Source organism: Plectropomus leopardus, chromosome 3, assembly GCF_026936395.1.
Source record: "Plectropomus leopardus strain MGB_pleo_1.0 chromosome 3, ASM2693639v1, whole genome shotgun sequence".
Taxonomy (NCBI): domain Eukaryota; kingdom Metazoa; phylum Chordata; class Actinopteri; order Perciformes; family Serranidae; genus Plectropomus; species Plectropomus leopardus.
In genome coordinates, this window is record NC_142178.1 from 4036049 (window position 1) to 4058594 (window position 22546).

The 22546-nt window shown below is 40.6% G+C and overlaps 2 protein-coding genes across 2 annotated transcripts; one reads left to right on the plus strand and one right to left on the minus strand.

Annotated features, from left to right (window-relative positions):
• The first annotated feature begins 387 nt into the window (after positions 1-387).
• grhprb (glyoxylate reductase/hydroxypyruvate reductase b) lies at positions 388-7504 on the plus strand. Its single transcript, XM_042485661.2, has 9 exons — positions 388-632; positions 1738-1871; positions 3051-3123; positions 4100-4216; positions 4300-4388; positions 4496-4600; positions 5244-5379; positions 6488-6618; positions 7292-7504. Exons 1-9 carry the CDS (start codon positions 460-462, stop codon positions 7411-7413), a joined length of 1080 nt encoding a protein of 359 aa, XP_042341595.2. The 5' UTR covers positions 388-459; the 3' UTR covers positions 7414-7504.
• A 1488-nt stretch (positions 7505-8992) lies between these two features.
• Positions 8993-22541, minus strand: zbtb5 (zinc finger and BTB domain containing 5). The gene is made up of 4 exons (XM_042485345.2): positions 22044-22541; positions 20199-20412; positions 17785-18639; positions 8993-15144 (listed from the first exon to the last, which is right to left on the minus strand). The coding sequence occupies exons 2-4, from the start codon at positions 20406-20408 to the stop codon at positions 13972-13974; spliced, it is 2238 nt and encodes a 745-aa protein (XP_042341279.1). The 5' UTR covers positions 20409-20412; positions 22044-22541; the 3' UTR covers positions 8993-13971.
• Positions 22542-22546: the final 5 nt, after the last annotated feature.

The window sequence follows — 22546 nt, forward strand, 5'->3', positions numbered from 1 at the left end:
AACAGCATTTGGTTTCTCCACTGTTTAAAGAGACAAAGGTCACCAGCCAAGTGAAACATTTACATCATGTGGGCTCCTTTTTTGGGCCACGATTTAAAAACACAGGTATACTGCTTTCTTTTATAGGCCTATGTCTGTATAATTTTTTTTTGTGTGTGTGTGTGTGCGCGTTGTTGTTACATCCGTATATCTGTGTTTTAAATTTTGTTTCTGAAGTGTAAATGACATGCACAAAGATCTGACTCTGTGCCTTTGTCTTGAGTTCTTCTGTGACAGATTCCCTCAACTTCAGACTTCAGAGACCCCCTCCCTTCCTCTAATCACATTGGTCAAAGACACACACATGAACCTCCCCCCGAACTCAAGCCAAAATCCTGCACATGCACACAGCAGACTCTGAATTCAAAGTACCGCTGTCATCTCTCGGACACCTGCCCATAGATTCACTCTCTCCTGGCAATGTGGTGCAGTCGTATGGCACTGCGTCGGCTTCAGCAGATTGCTGTTGCTCCTTGGAATGTCACTGGAGGTCTTATGAGCAATGTGCAGAGGAAGATGTCAACCCTGCCACGAGTGTACGTGACCCGGCAGATCCCACCAGAGGGCCTGAGGATCCTCCGTGAATCTGGACAGTGAGTCATTGCAAGCTGTTAATCTCTGAATTGATTTTTATATAGATTCTTTTATGACCATTTAAGTGATCATTTAAGTGTTTTGTGTAGCTGATTTGACTGTGATACTTTTTGAATGGTCTGTGTTGTAAAGTTCATCATTTACTTTGAGTAAACAGGACTGCTTCTGTTTGCCCTGAGGTTTGTCAGATAAGGCTGGTAGCCTAAAGGGTATTCCCCCACACCAGAGCTGAAGGGATGTCCCAGTATGTCTATGAAAGTATATTGTTGACAATTTTTTCTTCAATTTCTTCAAAGGAGCCTAGACTGAAGCTTAGCAACCTATGATTTTCCATCTGTACACTTTTAGAAATAAAGGCGTTAAGTAGAACCCCATATGGTTCTTTGGCTTGTTCCTGTAGGAGAACCATTTATGGTTCCTTGTAGAAAATTTTATTAAGGTTTCAACTGGAGCCTTTTCAGAGGGATCTACCCAGAAGTCAACATAAAGGGTAATACTTAAAAAATCAGTGAAAGGTTTCCCCAAGAACCCCTTATTAGAGATTCTACAGCACATCCTTCTATTGTGTAATGTTAGACCCAGAACCCTCTCCTGGGACTCTATCCAGAACCTTTTCACCTTCTAAGTGTGCTAACAAAAAACAACCCATGAGGCTTTGCCAAGAGCCTTTACATATTTTCAAGGACTTCATCTAGAACCCATCCAGGGGTTTCTACTGAGAACGCTTTCTTATTCCAAGAGTTTCATCTAGAGCCCACTCAGAGAGTTCTAGTGTGAACCATCATCTAAAACCAATCTAAGGGATTCTATAGAGATTTTTTATATATATTCCAAGGAGCCCTGCGATAGTCTGGCGACCTGTCCAGGGTGTACCCCGCCTTCCACCCGATGACAGCTGGGATTGGCTCCAGCCCCCCCGGGACCATTAAGAGGACATGTGGTACAGAAAATGACTGACTGACTGACTGACTATTCCAAAGAATTCGCCCAGAGGACTCTTAAGACCTTAAAAATTAACCCTTCTGAAACCTCTACTTAAGGGTGTGAATAATTAAAATAGACTGATTTGATTTGGATCTTAAGTCATGGTTTCTTTTTTCCCAGAGTGCAGTTTGAGCTGTGGGACTCAGATGACATCCCCGTGCCCAGGAAGGAGCTCCTGCAGAGGGTCAAAGGTGTTGATGGTCTGCTCTGCGTGCTGACAGAGAAGATTGATGCTGAGGTGCTGGATGCTGCAGGTGTGAGGATAGTCTTTGAGTTAAATGAATGGAAACTATTTCAAATGTATGTATGTGTGTTTGTCCAATTCGGGCTACTTTTGGGACACATTTCAGACTTAAGACCAGTTAGCTTCAAACATCTTGCACAACTGGGAAAAAAAGTCATGTTGCCTGAAAAAACATCACAGTTTTTGATTGAACTAGCCTTTGAAAAAATGTCGCATTTGCCCTAAAGCTTAAGAAAATCATCAAGCAGCATCTAACACTCACCTGTGCAGAGACAGAGACAGAGCATTAAGTGAATTAATTTTAATGCAAGATCTTGAAATTGGTTTATTTGTGTACCTTCATTGGCTCCCAGATAACACTAAAACTCATATGATGTCACTTACATGTCATTAGAAAAAAAGACAGAGACAACACTTCTAACTTATTTTGACAAAAAAAAACAATCACACCTCTTAACATGTTGTCACTCATAGAAAGCCATAATAAATGCACTGAATGAGCCTTTAATGGGGTCAGTAGGCCACAATATGCTGACACGTATCTTTGGGTGTAAAAAAGGAAGGATTACGTTGATAGGTTAAAATTTTAGGGTTGGGCAAATAGGGGTTAGGGTTTGGGTGAGTCTCAAGGACATTAATGTAAGCAGGGGCATTAATACAGACAGTGCAGGCAGTGTGGTTGTGTAGGGACCCCACGGGGGGGTGGGGGGTTCCCTCAAACAATACGTTACATGGAAAATAAGACCTTTATGGAAGAACATCACCTTGGAAATGCACCTGTGTTCAAAGAGTTCTAATTTTCTTTCTTTTTCTTTCCTTCTTTTTTATTTCAAAATAGTCAAAAGAAATACATTACAAAATGTGATGATGATTATACATATACAATAAAAACAATCAGTGCAATTTAACAGAGTATTTCTTATTTTCTATGGTATTTTTGTTTTACAGATATGCAATGATGATTGCTGGGAAATATGCTTGTTGATGTTGTTCAACGTGATGAAATGATGTGTGCACGACAGCGTGCACTCGGGCCCATCATAACAGTGTGCACTAGGGAATGTCGTAACTACCTTACACCAATGAATATATGTTTTATGTAATCATGTAATGTCCCAAAAGGCGTCATCAGTAAGCCTGTGTGTGTGTGTGTGTGTGTGTGTGTGTGTGTGTGTGTGTATTCCTGCAGGTCCAAACCTGAAGGTTCTCAGCACTATGTCAGTAGGATTTGACCATCTCTCTTTGGAGGAGCTGAAGAAAAGGTGATTCTTAACTTTCTATAGAGTGCCCAAAGAATGCGTCCTAAAACCTATGAATGGGTTTCAGCACTCCGGGCTCCCTCGTCTCAAAGTCAGTGGTAAAATGCATCAGTAAATATCTCACCCATTAACTTTGAGGTTGTTGTGTGTTTTTAATTGGCCAAATAAGACAGAACATCATCACGCCAAGCTGTGCTCAACATGGCTTTACAGCCTTGCTGTGGTGGTGACATTAAGTCTTGCGAACATCATGTGGTTTATTTATAGCCTAATGTTAGCTTTTTACTTCTGGCAATCACATTTAGGCTTCAAAAATCATAAAAGTGTTGCTTGTTTGTGAAAATGATCTTTCTGAACAACACGTACAGGTATCATAAACATTTTTTGCCACAGGGCTTATTTTCTCACATTATCCAAATCCAATGGAAAAATACCATACATGCTTTTTGACAGTGAAACCAGGGCAAAGCTAACTTCCATGTCAGCCTACAGAAAATGTCTGGGGCACTGCGGAGAATCCCAGTAATGAGTCCTAAATCTCGGAAATGAGTTAGCATATCAGCACTTCCAGTTCCCTTGTCTCAAGTCAGGGTTTTTTTTTTTTAATGAGTTTTTGTTTAGATGCTTGAATTAAGGTCTGTGGTTAACACAGACATAAGAGACTTTCACAGGTTGTTTTACGACATAAAATACATCAGTTATTACCCCACTCATGAACTTTGAAACTTTTCTGTGTCTTAAAAAAGGTGGTTGCTAACAAGTGGCTAAAGGAAATCACAGAATGTCATCACATCGAGCTGTGTCAAACACGCCCATAAAGCCTCGTAGCAGTAGCGACGCGATCATAGTTTACACTAAAGTTGAAAGTTTTGATTTTTGTGCATACTTGTTTGCCACCAATTGGTGACATAAGTGTATAACGCTGTGTCTAACATTTGTGTGTGTGTGTGTGTGTGTGTGTGTGTGTGTTTTCCTCCAGGGGAATCCGTGTGGGTTACACCCCTGAGGTTCTGACTGATGCTGTGGCAGAGCTGACTGTAGCTCTGCTGCTCACAACCTCCAGGAGGCTCATAGAGGCTACACACGAAGCCAAGACGTAATGTTATACACACACTCACAAACTCAAATCTATCCATACATACACCCACAAAAAGGTTAAATAACTCCCTCTTGTGTTAGTGGTGGCTGGGGCACATGGAGAACTCTGTGGTTGTGTGGACACGAGCTGGCCAACAGCACTGTGGGTATTCTAGGCCTGGGGAGGATTGGTGAGCGCACAGTATCCAAGACACCACAAACAACATGCACATCAGCTCATCATCAAAGTCCCGTTTCTGTAAATCAGATACTTCTTACGCTGTTTTTGTGCTCTCAGGTGTGGCTATCGCTGAGCGTTTGGCTCCTTTCAAAGTAAAGAAGTTCATCTACACAGACGTGAACCCCAGGCCCGAGCTGGCCAGTGCCATCAACGCAGAGTTTGGTAAGGGCTAGAGATTTGTGATCACTTAGATGTCTCATGCCAACACTTTATATTGTTATAATCAATGCACAACGGCTACACTGTGACAAGGTGGACAGGAAAGTATTTTAACCCCTTAACATCTGGATTGACATCAATTTTCTTCTGCATTCAGATGCATTTTAATAGCATTTAAACTCTGAAACTTAGGATAATTGGTATGATGTTGAAAAAAAAAACAGAATGAGCATCTTGTCAAGATATGTCAAATAATTATTTTTACAGAACTACTGTATTTTTTAAGGTTTTTTTTTAGGTAAAAAGAAAGGTAAAGTGTGAAAGGAAGTGAACCGAAAAATAGTTGGTTGAATTACTAGGTATAAGCCTAGGTCCAGAAATGTATATGTGTAATTATTTTGATTATATATTTAAAATTTTGTTACAGAAAAAAAAGTGATACGTTGTGATTTTTTATATACTGTTTTTCAGGTAATATTCTTGTAACTTTTTTCTGAGTTCTTGCAAATTGTTGGGCCATTTTTTGCTTGTCACCCTCTTCCCATGTTTTTTTAAAGAAACAACAACCCAGTTACCTTGGGTTTTAAAAGGTTAATCAGTCTTCTTGATTGTGATGTGAAAACACCAACACCATCTCTTGATCTAGTCTCTTTCGATGAAATGGCAAAGCAGTCAGATTTCCTGGCGGTGTGCTGCGCTTTGACACCGGAAACAAAGGAGATATGCAACATGAACCTCTTCTCTAAGATGAAAAAAACCTCCATCTTTATCAACACAAGCAGGTACTCTTCTCCTTAACACAAACTGAATCACTTTACCACATACTGTACACAATGCTGTGAAATGAAATACATGATGAAGCAAGTTGTGTTTCCCCAAAACCTAAATTAACAAACTTTAATGATTTTTTTTCTTTGCCCAAAAGCAGTATAGGACCTGACAACATTAAAGGGAAAGGTCACACCAAAATCAAAAATACATATTTTCCTCTAACCTTAGGTGCTATTTATCAATCTAAATATTTTTGCTGTGAGTTGCAGAGTGTTGGAGATATTAGCCGAAGGGCATGTTATCAGGTACAAATAGAATGGACTACTACCAGTAAAAAATTGGGGTGTCAGTCAAAATATATATGAGAATGCACCACTACCAGGATAAATAGGGTTGGAGGTCATCCTGTCAGGTACAAATATCTATCAGAATGGACTACTACTTGTATAAATAGGGGCAAAGTTATTTCTGACAGGTAAAATATCTTTTAGAAAGGACTACTACTAGTAAAAAATTGTGGTGTAGGTCATTCTGATAGGCAAAAATATAAATCAGAATGAACTACCACCAGGATAAATAGGGGTCGTAGGTCACTGTGACAGGTAAAAATATCTATCAGAATGGACCACTACATACATAAATGGAGGCATAGGTCATTCTGTCAGGTACAAATATCTATCAGAATGGACTACCAGTATAAATAGGGGCATAGGTCATTCTTTCGGGTACAGATGTTCATCAGCAGCCGAGTGCCATCTAGTTTGATTATATTGGAGATAATTCTTACATCTCTACAGCAGATTCCTCCAACATTTAGCAACTCACACCAAAACAACATAGACTGAAAAATAACAGCATGGGGAAGAGGCAAAATATGTATTTTTCATTTGGGGGTGAACTTTCCCTTTAAATTTCCATTCAAATATTCACATTTGAGATACTGGAACCACACAATGATTATATTGTTATATTATATAATATGAATAGCAGGTGGGAAAATAAAAAAGCTACCATGTACAATAGGTGGTCAGCAATAGAATTGTGGCCAGGACCCCCAACAAGCCTATCTCCCTATGCTTTTCCTGTTTTTCTCTAATTTTACTCTTTCTGTTGTGTCAGAGGTGGTGTGGTGAACCAGGAAGACCTGTATGAGGCTCTGTCCACTGGGGAGATTGCAGGAGCTGGTTTAGATGTTACTGTTCCAGAGCCCCTGCCCACAAACCATCCTCTCTTTACCCTCAAAAACTGCGGTGAGTCTGCCTTAAAAAGAGTTGTTTTTTAAAGGCGAACTTTTATTCAAAAATATATACTTTTTTGTCATATTTTCTGAAATTGTCACTACACTGTCACAATCACTGCTCGTGACCTGTGGTCAGAATGTCAAACTCTGCAACGCTGATCAAGTATGAGTCAAGATTCTGTCACTGCATTGCATATTTCTCACCTAAAATATTTTCAGAAGCATATTTTAGTGTACCGTTTAGCTGTAAAATGAGAAATTTTGCTTTGACTGGTGCTTCGTTTTGGTTCAACCATTTCCAGCATGGTGGTAGGGTCACAAACTTCTCTTTTTGATCACTGCTGCCAAGTTTGATGCCATTTCACAAACGATGATTGACATGATTGACAGCCACGTTCGAGACCTCTCGGCTCTGGCTGCTTGTCGTTTTTCATACGCGGCAAGTTCTTGCCAATGCCTTTAGAAGCACTACAAGAAGCAGGAACACAAACTTTTTGTCAAATTATCTTGTGCTGATGTACTACTGTGTGGATGTGGTGAGTTTTTCAGCAAATATGACAAAGTTTCTTTTTTGTTAGTAAAAGTAACACAAAGTTACATCTTTAAGTAACACTAGAGTATTGTCGCCATGCTCTACGTTCCCATTGCCTATAACTTGTCTCTTTGATTCTCTCCTCCCACAGTGATCCTCCCACATATTGCAAGTGCTTCTTATACTACCCGTAACGCCATGTCGGCTCTGGCTACAAACAACCTCCTCCTCGGTCTGCGGGGGGAGCCGATGATCAAAGAACTCAAACTGTAACTGGTGCTGCTCCGGCTCATTACTGGACCAGTTCAACTACTGTACCTACTTATTCTTTGAAGATTAAAATAAAATTTAAAAAACAACTTTATGAGTTTGTAATGTTATGCTCTCTTTTTTACTAATGTCCTAATCATCAGTCAAATCAACATAAAATAATAACATTACATTTTGTCTTCTTATAGTACCTCTGTGCTATTTCAGCTCATACTTCATAACTAGATACAGTATATTGCCACCTGGTTGAATGCTTTTGAGTACCAGTCGAGTTGCACTCACAGTTTACATCCATGTCTGTTTAAACATGGATGCTTCACACACCATGGCCTCGGATTTGGAGAATCAGCACCTCCAAATCCAAGGCCATGGTTCTCAGCCGGAGAAGGGTGGAGTGCCCCCTCCGGATCGGGGACGAGATCCTGCCCCAAGTGGAGGAGTACCCAGTACCTCTGGGTCTTATTCATGAGTGAGGGAAGGATGGAGCGGGAGATCGACAGGCGGATCGGTGCGGCGTCTGCAGTAATGCGGACTCTGCACCGATCTGTTGTGGTGAAGAGGGAGCTGAGCCTAAAGGCAAAGCTCTCGATTTACTGGTCGATCTTTGTTCCTGCCCTCATCTATGGTCACGAGCTTTGGGTAGTGACCAAAAAGAACAAGATCGCAGGTACAAGCGGCCGAAATGAGCTTCCTCTGTAGGGTGGCTGGGCTCTCCCTTAGAGATAGGGTGAGAAGCTCGGTCATCTGGGAGGGGCTTGGAGTAGAGCCGCTGCTCCTCTGTGTTGAGAAGAGCCAGATGAGGTGGTTTGGGAATCTAATTAGGATGCCTCCAGGACGCCTCCCTGGTGAGGTGTTCAGGGCATGTCCCACCGGTAGGAGACCCCGGGGAAGACCCAGGACACGCTGGGAAGACAATGTCTCTCAGCTGGCCTGGGAACGCCTCGGGGTCCCCTGGGAAGAGCTGGACGAAGTGGCCGGGGAGAGGGAAGTCTGGGCTTCCCTGCTTAGGCTGCTGCCCCCGCGACCCAACTCCGGATAAGCGGAAGAAAATGGATGGATGGATGGATGGATGGATGGCTTCACACACATCTTTCCCCCGGTAGCACAGAAGATTTTCACAAGCAGCACAGTTTCAAGGTGGACACCCAAGGTTTTGAGTTATGGCCAAAACAATGTTTTATGAGGTCACCATGACCTTGATTTTTGACCAACATATTTTAATCTGTTCATCCTTGAGTACAAGTGGACATTTGTGCCAAATTTGAGGAAACTCTCTCGAGGCCAACTTCAGAGATGCAGCATGACAGCGACCTTGACCTCTGACCACTAAAATCTAATCATCTCATCTGTAAGTCTACTTTCACTGTTGTGCCAAATTTAAAGAGAATCCATCAAGGTGTTTTTGAGATATCGTGTTCAAGGTCACAGTGACCTTCACCCTTGACCTTTTACCAAAAAATCTTATTAACTAATCATTGAGTCAATGTGAATGTTTTTGTCAAATCTGAATTCGTTGAGGAGAGCTTGAGAATGTGCCAGCCGGACGGGCAGACAAACAAAAAAGAAGAAGTCGGCAACAAAGCAGAATTTCATAGTTTTTTAATTCAGTCTATACAACTGAACAGAACATACTGTACAATCTTCATAGCCTTCAACAGTAAAGAGACAAACACTTAGACCTCTCATGGTTACACTATGTTAGGTATACAGAAACAACACAGAGATACTCCAGATTTGGCATATCAACAAAAGCCCAGCTTTTCAAGCTAGAGGGCGTAAGGCAGTTACTTTCATAATCAATTTAGGCCTTTTTATACATGTAAAATGTATGTAAAATTTTGGCATATTCATACAGGGGTAATACAGTGCATTTTTCAGAGATTCACAATAAGTGTTTGCGTAACAGCTTTAGAAGACAGCACCATGATGATCCTCAACAGGCTGCTGTGTGAAAGCCATTTCAGAGGACTACTTTCACCTCATCACCTCCACAACTCAGCACTTCTCAAGAGCATCCACCCTTTCCAGAATGTGGAGGAGGCATAAGGAACTGAGGAACAGATTTAAGATTTAACCGTCAGTGATTGTTTTAAATCCTGTGACCCAGCTACGACAACGTCGCTATTGATTCCATGAATTACAGGGTTATTAAACAGGTTAGCTCACGTTTACAGGGAGAAACATCCAAAAAAGCAATTCTTCTTCTGATGTAAAAAGGCAAGATTATCCATTAACTTAGGTGCCAAATAAAATGTGTACAGACTAACAGTGTCATGACTCTACAGTACAATAAGGTGCCGACTAGAAATGAAAGCAAAGACCGCGTGTTTCTCACCAACAGTGTAGGTGACACAATACAGCAAGCATTAAAGTTTACATAAAGGCAAACATGTATTTTCATTTTGGTTCACTAAAACAGAACTCTACAACACTGCATGAACACTGACTTCAATTAACCATCCGTCTACCGGTGAAGCTGCTCTTATTTACAACCTGCAGGAAATCAGGAAATCTGAAGCTGGGTTGATGAAAAAATGCAAACTTAGACTCCCTCTCAGCGTGTCCGCGATATTTTCCAATTTTGCGCAAATCGTCAATTGAAACACAAACTTACGGGACATGACAGCAAGTTACAGGCAGACATTAAATTACAGTTACATACATTAAAAAAAAACAGCTAAAACTCCTGAAATTTACATTTAAAAAAATCACAGGAAACCCTGTAAAATTCTATTATTTACCTATATGTATCTGCATTTCACAAACTGTGGAGATTGCGTGTTATAGATAACCTGCTAACAAAAATGCTACAACCTTTAGCTTGCAGACTCATCCTGTAAAGAAGGGAAAACCCTCAAGAGCTGGTAGAGTTGGCTAATTGCAATACAGCAAAGTTTCCACATAATTCAACAATCTAGTAAACATGTTAGTTATAAAAACAGGATGATTTGTCTAAGTGCTTTTGTAACAGATGCAACATTACTTGTATAAAGAGACATGTATGTAAAGCACTGATATCAAGTACAGTAGCAAACTTAAACACAATGTTTAGTTCTTCTGGAGTGTTGTTTTGTCTCTCCTTCAAGAGAAAAATGATGAAAACCACCACAAATGTGCAATATTTACACCTTTAAAGCACTTTTCAACACGTGCTGAACCTCAGCAAACTGTTTTCTTCAGACGACTCTGCCTCTTGGCACAACTTCATTGCCCTTTTAAGAAACAACCTATGTACATGTGAGAAGACCAGTGACCAGGGAAATTGATGCTTAAGTAAACTTGCTGACCACAGCTGAAATTTGTGGTAGTTTATCCAGTGAAACCAATAAGGACGGAAAGTCGCTGAATGCCATATTTTATACAGTTGAAAAGTTCTGCACATCATGACACAAAATAAGGTGCATTTACAAAGAATTTTCCTGTGAAGCTGTTATCTAGGTTTTAAAATGCCATTATAATGCAATAATATGTCAACATTAGTGTTCTCAAAAAGAGACTGCACCTTCTAGTAAAAGGATGGTGCAAGTTGAAACTTTTCTCTCCCTCATTGCACTCCTAACAATGTGACTTAATTCTAAGGTTAAAGCTACAGTTAGTAACTTTTGTAAGAATAGCTTTTTGTCAAAGTTGCATGCTACTCTTTTGTACAGGCTGCAGCAGGTGCGATGCAGCGGCCCGGACGAAAAGAGACTTTGCTCAGTCAGGCTCCGAGATAACAGTATCCTCTCTCTTCTGCTTAGAAGTGGTGAATTTACAGCTAATATCAACTACGACAGTTTCTGGCTTGTATTTTTTTATCTAGTGTCAGCAAGAAATGCTGTTGCATATTTCTGATATGCTGTTAGCACGGTTTACTGTATTATGTAAATCCAAGTCAAACTGAATATCCCACTGAGGCTGTTAAATCTTAATATGGGAATAAAGCAAAATGAATTGTTGAATATTCCTATTGAACAGCTGAATCTGATTCGGCTGACGTTATTCTGAGTCAGGGACAGCCCTAGGATAAAGTGACAGTGTCAGAAAATATGACAAAAAGTCATTTTTAATTAAAAGTTGCCAACCACAGCTTTGATCGCTCTGTGTGAAAAGCACAAATTGGGGCAGGAGATCGATCAGAGCCATGGACAGTTTCCCATTCCTCTAAAACTTACACTTGACAAACTACAGGTAGAAATGATTGCAGTCACAGGAAGCGTGAATGCGTCATCAGTGCAAACTTCTGTTCTGCTCTGCAACACTTCTGCTCATTCAAAGGTGCTTGGACTGAAAGGTAACTACAGAGGTTAAACAATGACCTTACTCTGTGGTTGAATATGCACTGCTATCCACTAACAGCTACTGAGAAAAATGTTGAGCTGTTGTTCTGGTCGTCAATTGTCTCAAATTTGATCGCTTCAGTAAATAAAAGAATATTATACTTGTGCAGTTAACTATTTCACTGCATGTCAACAATAGGGTAAAAAACACTAAAACTACATTCTCTGTCATTTTTTCTGTTAGTTGAGCTCGCAAAAAGTGACAGATTTTAGTATAACCTCAACGCACCTCACAGGACTGCATCTGACTTCATCCACCTTTTTGTACAGGAGAGTATCAAAAGCACACACAACCATCAACAGTTCTTACAGGCATTATACCTGACATCCAAACTGCAACTGAACCAGTTAGTCCACAGTCTATATAACAGGCCTTGCACAGAACAAGGCACAGACGATACGCAGAATTACAACGACTCAACAGTCTGATCTGGGATGCTGCTACATGTTTTACAAATGTGCAACGAAGAATCTACACATAAGCACACTATTTTACATGATATTTGTTCTAAATGATAGTGTTGCTCAGCTGCCACAGAGTGAATGCCTTTGCACACTGAGTCCATTATTTACTTTTTTTTATTTGTGTCCGAAACTGTCAAGTGAAGTTAACTAGTTCTATTTTCTGGTTTTTTCGCATCCGTCAGGAGCTTTTAGAAAATTGTTTGACCATGAAACAAAGAAAAAATGTGGCAGCGGGACACTTCACTAACAACACAGAGCTGCAGAGTGCACAGTATCTTTTCATAACTTGATGGTGCACTTTTAACAATTAAGACAGTGATATTCAGATGGATGATGATGAAGAGGAGGTGGATGAGGACTGCACAGAGAGTAGATGGGTTTCCATTATAGATTTGTGCAAAACTTAAGCAATGTTTTAGAAATGAGGATAAACACAATTGTGAGATGATGTGTGATGTTCTGCAACTTCTCCTCTGGCAATAACAATCTAAGAAGCATGGTGATGTATGTTCAAAACATCAGCAGCTTTATTTCTATTGCAGTCACCACACTAGCCGTCCTTATTTCAAATCCAAGGCCACGTAGGTGTGTTATTGTGCCCCTTATATGTGGGAGCGGCCACATATGAGCTGATGAGTCCACAATTTCACAGAGGAATTGTGGATTCAAAAACTTCCAGATGATCTGCTCAACTTTCAAAGACTTATGTGATGTAATAACACCTCTTGTCTGCTGCATCATGCCCGAGAGAGTCAGTTCCTACTGAAAAGCGCATAGCCATAGCATCATGTGACCTAGAAAAAAAAATTCCATTGCAGTTTTGCAAAATATGGCTTTTTCAAATATACCACCTCATGAGAGCTTAAAAACTTTTTTGTGCTAAATGGCAGGTTTTTCGAAACTAACATTTCCATTAGGTGTATTTTATATCCACAATTTAAATTTGTGTAATTTGAGGGTTAATGGTAACCTGCCTAGTGAAAGCAAACGTATGGAGACAGAGAGGAGGGAAGCTCAGTCCTTTACTGCTGGGAGAAAATGTGTCTCGAATTGCAAATGTTTGTTATGAATAGAACAATAAAACACATCGGACTGAGTGAGCAAGATTTCTGTACATAATGGTTTTTTTTTTCTTTTTTCTGGATGACGGATCAAAAACACGCATCCGAAAAAAAACGGACTCGATGTGCAAAGGCCTTTAGTAAGTCAAATATGCTTCAATAAGTTTATCAGAAACTGTAGATATTAAGTATTAAGGGATCACCTCAACAGACTGAAATATTACTTCACAAGAGATATGACACATTTTAGAAAGACAATATATTTTACAGTGTAGCAAGTTTAAAAAAAAGAAAAAAAAAGCTTAAACTGGCCTGGATCATAGTATGAAAAGTCCATGGGATGCATGGAAACCAGAAAATCCTGATCATAATCTCATGATGACAGCAGTGTATATTTATGGTTCTTTCTGTGATTAATTCATAGAAACAAATGTGGAAATTTTGCATGATCTGCATCCTTTTAATATTTCTACAGATGAAATCTGTTAGTAATAACTCTAGCCGCCTTGACAATGTCGATTTCTCCTGGAAAAGATGTATGATTAGAAAATCATCTCAATCTTTGGTCTGTCATTGGGACATAACAGCTGATCAGATCCGGCTGCTCCGTCAGAGCTTCAGAAAAACATTTTTATGACTTAAAAATTTGTCCCATCGCTGATTCATCATGTATTCACCCTGTCGCCCTGCTCCACTGTAATGCGGTGCCCTCGGACCTACAGCAGGGCGTTGGACATGTTACTGTTCTGCCAGCGCAAACAGGTGGTTTTGGAATGCTTGTACAGGTGGGAGGACTGGCTAAAGCGCTTCCCGCACTTAAGACACGCGTAAGGTTTCTCTCCTGTGTGCACGCGGATGTGTTTCTTGCAGTCGGTGAGGGTGAGGAAGGTTTTGCAGCAGATTTTACAGGCATACTTACGGTCTCCCTCCACCACCAAGACGTTGTGCTCCGACAGAGCCTTCTTGCACTTGGACAGAACATCTGCTGAAGCTCGGGTCAGCTGAGGGGGGAGGGAGGTGGGCCGGCTGTTGTTCATCTCATATCCACCGCTCTTGTTAAGTAGCAGAGGACTTGCTAGACTCGAGGAGGAGGAGGAGGCAGCATCCTGGAGAACGCCGCCTTCTTCTCCTCCAATGCCGGGGTTGATTTTGGGAGCAATACGTCTGTAACTTGGGTAACCCAGAGCAGCAGCGGCCGCTCCCCCTGCTCCTCTTGAGGGTCTCCCCAAGGAGTGCAGCCCCAAACTGGAGCGCTGGAAGTCCAAACCAAAGGGATCCACCCCTCCACGCCCTCCACCACCACCACTTCCCCCACCTCCTCTCGGGTTCCCTAAGCCATCGTGCAGCGGGCGGAGGAACAAAGAATCAGCTTGTAGGTTGTCTCCAAAAGTGTTCCGACTCTCTGCACCGAGTGGACCCGATTTCAAAAGAGAGGAAGAAGCAGAGTCAGAAGGCCCGGCAGCTTCCTGTCTGAGCAGGAAGTGGTGTCCAACTGCATCCCCAGTAGTTGTATTGGGGAGCTCATCCTCTCCAGGAACCAACGCTGCCACACCACTTCCGAAATCCTTAGGACTGAGGAAGCTAGAAATATTAAATCCAGGTTTGCCGCCCAGTCCGCTGTTACACCCAAAACCTCCTCCGACTCCGGCGCCTCCTGCCATGCTGTTCTTGAGGAGGAGCTGGGAACTGGGCTGCAGCAGAGAGTCGGAGCTGGGTTGGGGTTCAGAGGTGAAGCTGTGGTCGCTGCTCTCCGGGCTCAGCTCCGCCTTCTCCTCCTCCTCCTCCCGACTTCCGGGCTCAGCCGGGTCGCTGCCTTCAGCCTGCGATGTCACGTCGCTGATTTCATCTGTTGGCTCAGGAGAACTGAGCGGCTCTCGTTTAACCACCACCTGTTTAAAACAAAGGTGGTCATTCATGTCAGACCAAAGGAGCTTAAATGAGGGAAGAAACACTTAACACTGCCAAAAACATTTCAACAAGTGTTTTCTGAAATGTTGTAGTGTTTTGACCCCCAGGACCACCGTAGACAGCTGCAAACGTAGAGCAGCATGATTTGCATGTTCATACGTGTGACACGCTTTTGAGACTGTCAGTAAGCCTCATTTAAGAATTTGTACAACAAATTTGTCCCTAATAACTCTTATGTGTGATTGAAGAAAATATTCAGTAAAGAAGGTTCAGGTGGTGTTTGACTTAAATACAAACATGTTTGATCTTTCTATTCAGAGAAATTGTTGCACTACGATTTGAATAGATGGATCAGATCTGTTGAGGTGCGGTTGTATAATGTGTTGCTGCTGTGGACAGGTCAGTAACAAAACAGATTTTAGCCAACTGAAACAAATCCCACCTGCAATAATCAAAATGGGTAAAAGAGTACACTAGCAACGTTTTGGGTCACGGTTAAAAAGTTCAATGATCTACATGAAATCCTGAATTTTTTTTTACACTAAACAATAAACATTCCTTGAAAAAAATAGCTTGTTCATTTTTATTTAATGTTATGTTAAAAATGTAGAATGTTGTAAATGTATATGTACACACACACACACACACACACACACAAACATAAGATGTTAACAATCATTTTGAGATTTTGCAATGCAACATTAGAAAAAAGGTGATTCCTAATAGCCTATTTCAAATGTCTTATCATTTTAATTCTGTTGAAAGATTGATTTAACACATTTTTAATACCATTAAGGCCTTATTTATAAATGAAAGAATTAAGAATACCTTAAAAGACTTTTTAAGGATCTGTGGAAACCCTGTGGCTTCCATGTAAAAAAGAAGAAAGAAAGGAGACTTGAATTTAATCTGAAGTAAAGAAGTAAAAAGAAATGATATCATTTTGTTATGCTAGGGAGAGAGACGTCTGGGGTATTTTCTGTTGCCTCCACTACCAGGGCCAGTGGGGATAAACACTTGCTTGAGAAAAGAATGATAAAACCTAAATGTTAATAAATGTGCAGCTTAAACATGTTACAATATGAATATTCTGTTCAACGTATCAGCATATCGTGCTGATTTACCAAGAGGTTTGAAGGCCTTTTTTTCCTTTTTAGATTTTAAGGAGGAAAAAGTCTGCACTGTGACAGCTGCGTCAGGGTTTTGACATAAGCCTGAGGATCATCCTCTGGTGCACCTGACAGTGTTCCACTGTGTTATGCTGTTATTCATCTCTGCAACAGGCATGCCCCCTCTGACTGCTTCCCATCAGAGTCACAGATCAAGATGCTGTTTAATCACCAAACTTCATATCAGACCTTTTCTGTTAGAATGTGGTGCCGCTGTGTTGACACGTAATTGGCAGTATATTGATAACTTTAATACAGCTGCCAACTAGGTACTATATTGTACTTGTTTCGGGTCCCAAAAATGACAACTGACAGTGACAATTTGTAAGGTTTTGTTTGCGGATTCCCAACAGCATAGCTGTTTTAAATTATTTTTTTACTCTCATGTAGCTTATATCCTTATGTTAAGCATTTTTTTGGCAAACATTATGATCACATTTGTGAGTTTGGTAAATCCAACTTGGAACAAATGTGCCTCATCAAAAAAAAAAAAAGATTTATGAGACAATACAAAGTTCCCACACATTGTCATGGACAAAATTTCAAAAATTTTCCATGACTTTTCACAGACTAATAGTAATAATAATAAAAATAATGCCTTGCCCCACAGGCCTGCTGTGTTTCAAACTTCAGATTCAAACCCCACGCAAACCTACTTTTATGTTACTGTTATTCATGGAGGAAGAGATCAAACATGGGGAGAAAATGAACAAACGAATGTGACACATATTACAGCTACGTTACATCGACAGCCACAGAAAAAAAAATTGCTGTTGTGTTACACAATGAGGAAGGTTATATTAGTGGTGGAGTAAAAAGAGCATAATATCATGACATTTTGGCGTGGCAATATCGTTTCAATACACAAATGCTCCTGACTGATTTTTTACATTTAAATTATTAATATTACAAATACAAATTAAACTTTTGGTTGCCTTCTGGAATAACAGATTCACTTGTTTTTCTGAGCACACTTAATTAAAATAATTTTAAAAAAAACAATAGATTGCAATATATTGCAAAATATCTGCTACTGCAATGCTCAACATATTGCAACAAGTTTAAAATTGCAATATTATAGATTGCGACCTAATTACTGTGACAGTATGTTTTGTGGGTCCTTTTGGTGATATCCATCCCTAGAATACTGAAACAATTTAAATACACACGGCGAAAGTCATTGACTTTTCCCAAAATTTTCAATGATTTTTATTAATTCCATGACTTTTCCAGGGTTTCCATGACTGTGGAAACCCTGTATATATAGAAATTTATTGGCAAGCATTAAACTAATGATCTAGTTCGTGAGTGTTGAATCCAACTTGGAACATGTGTGTTATCAAAAAAGTAAAGAGATTTAGGGGACAAATATGAAAAATGCATATGCTGCATAAGGCTTAATTAAAGTTACTTACTTTGCCACAACGACAACAAATCGAGCCACAGCTTTACCTTCTGTTCCTGTTCTTCGGCCTCCTCCTCCTCTCCTGCTTTGATCTTCACCCCTGCTCTGTTGACCTGGTGGTCCTGGTCTTCCATGTCCTCCTCCTTTGTCACCCCTCCCTGCATTCTCCCCAGGTCTCCCCCCTCACAGTGTCCACTGTCTGACTGGCTGGGCATCTGAGGATCATCTTGGGACACCCCTACGAGGCCAGTAATTGCAGCCTCCAATTTGGATTCGTCCCCCATCTTGTGGGAGTCCGGGGACAGCAGTGCTCCTTCTTCTTGCTCTGCGTTCCCCCCTCCTTCTCCTAACAGCCCCAGGTTCGGGGCAGAGGGCCGCAGCCTCTGCCTTGGTCTCTCCTCCGACAGGCCAAGAGCCATAGATGGCTTGCGTTTGTGGAAGCGTCGGATTGGAAAGGAGGCTCTCTGCTCGACCACTCGGCCGCCGACCCCATTTCCAACTCCATCCTCCTCCATCCCGCCCAAAGCGGAGCTCACCAGGCTGAGCCCCAACTGCTGCAGGAGGAAGGAGCGCTGCAGCTTTGACGTGGCAGCGTTTGCAGCGAGGTTAGCATTTGCTGTGAGAGTAGGGTTCACGGTGATATCTGAGACTTGCTGCTGCTGCTGTTGCTGCTGCCTGTGCCTCTGCTGCTCCAGCTGAGGGTGGTGATGGGTGGGTCTGTCGGAGGAGGGGGACATGGGCAGGGTGCGTGTGGTCAGGTAGTGTTTGCAGGCCTTGACTACATTGTTGAGGTGCAGGTGTGAGGCTGCCAGGAGGATATCCATGACGTTGCTCTCCCCTAGCATCAGCGTCGAGGTGTACATCATGTCCACCAGAGCAGCAAACGCTTCAGCTGTCACCACCTGCAGGTACACAGACAGCTGATTGATCTCGCTGCTACTATTTAAACAGCAGCAGCACAGTCTTTAAAGGGATGATGGAGTGCATTACACGCACAGATACATTTTATTTTTTTCTTCATTTTTTAGTGAGCTAGTTTTACTATAATACTGTAATAAGTGTAATTGTGAAATATTTTTATGTGTTGTGAGTGGGAATGTTTAAGTTAAGCTCTAACACTACTTTGAAGGGGAACTGTGATTCTATTACATTAATAGTGTTCTGCACTTTATTACACTGCTACACTAAGTGGAATTAAGAGCATTTTTGATGACACATTTTAGTTTGTCTACTTTATTTTGTTTAGAAAAACAAATGCTACACTAAGTGGCATTGTGATAAGAGTCATATAAAACTATTTTTAGTTTGTCTACTTTGTTATTTTTTGTAAAAATAAAATAATAAACCCTTAAGGAACTGTTTGGATGCAGACATTTTTTTCTTGTATTGAATTGCAGAGCTTTGCTTCTAAACTGGGGGCGTGCTGACTGACATCTAATGTACAGTATGTTTTACCCTTTAATAATTCAGGGTTCCCACATTTTCATGGACAAAAATTCAAAACTTTTCAATGATCCTGAATCCTTGTCCTACTCGCCCAGCGTTTTTCAAATATATAAGAATAAGACTCAAACTAAGAATCAAACTCTATTTAACAGCATCATTTCAGTATCCCTCATGATGTGTTCAAGGACTGTCCAAAACTTGAAAATTCAACACAAATTCCTATTTTCAAAGAAAACATGCCATCCAAACCTGTGGCATTCTTTAAAAAATATATTTTAAGAGAAAAAGAAAATAAATTCACCCTTTTTTTCCTTTTTTTCAATTTTCTTTAAATATTTCCAAAAATCTGTTGTCTATAAAAATTAAGAAAAAAGAAAATCTCCAAAGAAAATGTAAAAAAAAAAAAAAAAGAAAAAATATTCACTAAAAACTAAAAAAAGAAGGAAAGAACAAATGGTGGTAAAATAAATACAAAATACAACCATTAAAACTTGTATTCCCCTCCTACAAGCCAGAGGTGGGAAAAGCATTCATTGACATACCTAGTGGGCATACATGAAGGGAGCATGTGGAGAAAATTTAGAAACTTTTGAGATGAACAAATAAACAAAAACAAAGCATGTTAATGCATATTAAAGCTACAGAAAATATTTACTGTTATGCTACATTAATGTAATCTAATTTATTATACACCGCAAATTTCCATGATTTGTCCAAAACTTGCAATTACTTTTAATAGTTCTGTTTCTTTTCCAGGCCTGGAAAATGTGACTGTAAAATTCCATGACTTTTTCAGGTATTCCACGACTGAAGAATAGATCTAAACTTTTCCTTTAAAAATGTTGAGTTTTTACTGAATAACTATCACTGCTATTATCATCTGAAGTTGAAGAGTCCCTCTCTCCCCAAATCCCACCTCTGATCTCCATCATCGTCACACTCTTCCCCACGCTCATCACTATAAACATTTGAGTATCATCATCCTTCTTTTGCCCGAAACTGTTAAGTTCCTAACCTCGCTGTCCAGCTGGATCATGTTCATGCTCGCATCTCCCTCTGCGACCGTGAACAGGGCTCTGAAGTGGGTGCTGCAGGCTGCCAGCACCGAGCGGTGGGCCTTAAAGTGTCTGCTGCCCACCACGATGACACAGTCCCACAGCTGACCGTGGACACGCTGGTAGTTGAGCTGCTGGAAGATCTGCTCGAAGTGGCCCGGGAAATCCATCGCCCTAAAGACAGAGGAAAGCAAAGGTTGGAGAAGACTGAGCAGGGAGAGGAAAAATCTAATGTTGTACAGCTGAAGCAATTAGTCGAGTGACATAACATTTATGGACAATGGTCTGATAATTGTTTAAATCATTTATCTTTGGAAACTGACAAACATAAGAGCTTTCGAATGATGGTATAACAATTCAAGCAATTTGAAGACAAGAATTTGAGCTCTAAGAAACAAAAATTACTGTTTTTCACTGTTTTCTGATAGTTCATAGATTAAATAATCAAACTAATTAATTAAGATTAAGATTAAACTAATTTATTGTCTAGCTACTGCAAGCTGGTTGACATTGCTGTTTTTAACCCCTTTGATTTCCGAGCAAATTAGCTTCATTTCTTTCAAACACATGGGAAGAGGGTGACAAGCAACTTGAGAAGAAATGGTCGCCAAAATAGCAAGAAATTAGTAAAAAGTTACAAAAAAATTAACTGAAAATATGCACACAAAAAAATATCTTAAGAAAGTGTTTCTGAAAAAATATATATTTGTTAAAGAACATCTAATAATATTGCACAATTTTTATTAATCCCACCCAGCTAATTTTCAGTTCATTTCCTTTTCACCTTTAATTATTTATTATTTTATTAATTCCATGACGTTCCCTGGCCTGGTAAATAAGACAGAGACATTCCATGACTTTTGCAGGTTTTCCAAGCTCGTGGGAACCCTGTTGACTCAAAAGAAACTTGATACACAGTGCTGAGTTGCAAATCAAATTAATCCTCCAGCTTTCACGTTATATGTACTATACTGTTGACCTGCCATCTTCCCCTAAAAATACCCTGTATCCACCCAAAACGATACTTACTTACTTTACTTGCTTTGCTTGGGGGTCACTTTTGCACTTTTGGGGGCCAGTGGCAGCAGCCTCAAATATGTTTCTAGGATTTTAAGATATTTTTAGGATTTCCGGACATTCCTGTGATTTATTTATTTATTTTTTCTTTTTACATTTTCAGGACTTTAGGGTGTTTCTATAATTTTAGGACCTTTCTATAAGTTTTGGTCATTTCTGTGGTTGTAGGATGTTTCTAGGAATTTGTGTCATTTCTAGGAATGTAAAGCATGTCAGAACTTAAGGATGTTTCTAGGATTTTAGGACCTCAATTCTAAATTTAAGCATGTTTCTAGGATTCCTTAGATTTTAGTAGTATTTGAAGGGTGACATTATTTGGACACGGTGACAAAATAACTAAAACCAGTGTTGGAGTGAAAGGCATCTTTAAGATTAAGAGGGTCTGCGCAAATTCCTGGGACATTAGTAAACAATGTGCATTCAGAGCAGTTTTATTTATTTATTTATTTTTACCGTGGGATGAGTTCCCTATGATTATGGAATACGCTGTGAAATAACTCGTCTTTTAGAGATTCCAACTATTTACTGGTGTGATGTTAACGTGACAACCGCACTGATAACACAGTGGGTTAGCTACAGAGCATAGCGTACAGCGTTACAAGAGTTAGCTAGCAAGTCTAGCCTGGCTAACACATGACCAGTTAGCTAGTTACAGTAACAAGCTAAAGTAGCATGTCTTCCCATTGTTATGACCGTGAGATAAAAGAGACGATGATAATAAACATTACCTTGAATTTCCCGAAGCGCAGGTAGCAGGAGGCAGAAACAACAGGCCCTGACCACAAACTGACGAGGCTAAAGTTAGCTGGCTGCTGCCCAGCAAATTAGCTACAACAGAAGCGGTAGCATACGGTCACCTGGCTGGACCGCTAGTTTGTACCGAAGCAGCTTTTTCCCCATTAAATGTAGCGATAGCTGACTAACATTTGTGCCGCTGCTGCGTCTTCTGCGGCCCCTCTGACACTTTGCTCGCGGTGAATGGGTCGGCTGAGGGGGTCGAAAGCTGCCTGTGATGTGAGCTCACGGGACCGTCTGTCTCGCGCAGCTGTCTGTCAGTGTCACCCCCATCCACGGTCAAATGTATAACTACCGTCAGTGACACATACAATGAGTGTCAGTTGTTACACGGGTCCGATGTGCTTTTTGTAATATGTAATAATTCATCACGCTCAGACAGGTTTTCCCAGCCAGACTCACAGGGTGGCGCTGTGCTCCACTTCCATGCCCGTGA

Excerpts from the sequence above, each read along its gene's own strand:
- grhprb (XM_042485661.2), top strand. The coding sequence starts at position 460 with ATGTGGTGCAGTCGTATGGCACTGCGTCGGCTTCAGCAGATTGCTGTT. Across the intron at positions 3,124-4,099 it reads TTGGAGGAGCTGAAGAAAAG|GGGAATCCGTGTGGGTTACA; the intron begins GTGATTCTTAAC and ends GTTTTCCTCCAG. Across the intron at positions 4,601-5,243 it reads TGCCATCAACGCAGAGTTTG|TCTCTTTCGATGAAATGGCA; the intron begins GTAAGGGCTAGA and ends CTCTTGATCTAG.
- zbtb5 (XM_042485345.2), bottom strand. The coding sequence starts at position 20,408 with ATGGATTTCCCGGGCCACTTCGAGCAGATCTTCCAGCAGCTCAACTAC. Across the intron at positions 18,640-20,198 it reads TGATCCAGCTGGACAGCGAG|GTGGTGACAGCTGAAGCGTT; the intron begins GTTAGGAACTTA and ends GTGTACCTGCAG. Across the intron at positions 15,145-17,784 it reads CCGAAGAACAGGAACAGAAG|GTGGTGGTTAAACGAGAGCC; the intron begins GTAAAGCTGTGG and ends TGTTTTAAACAG.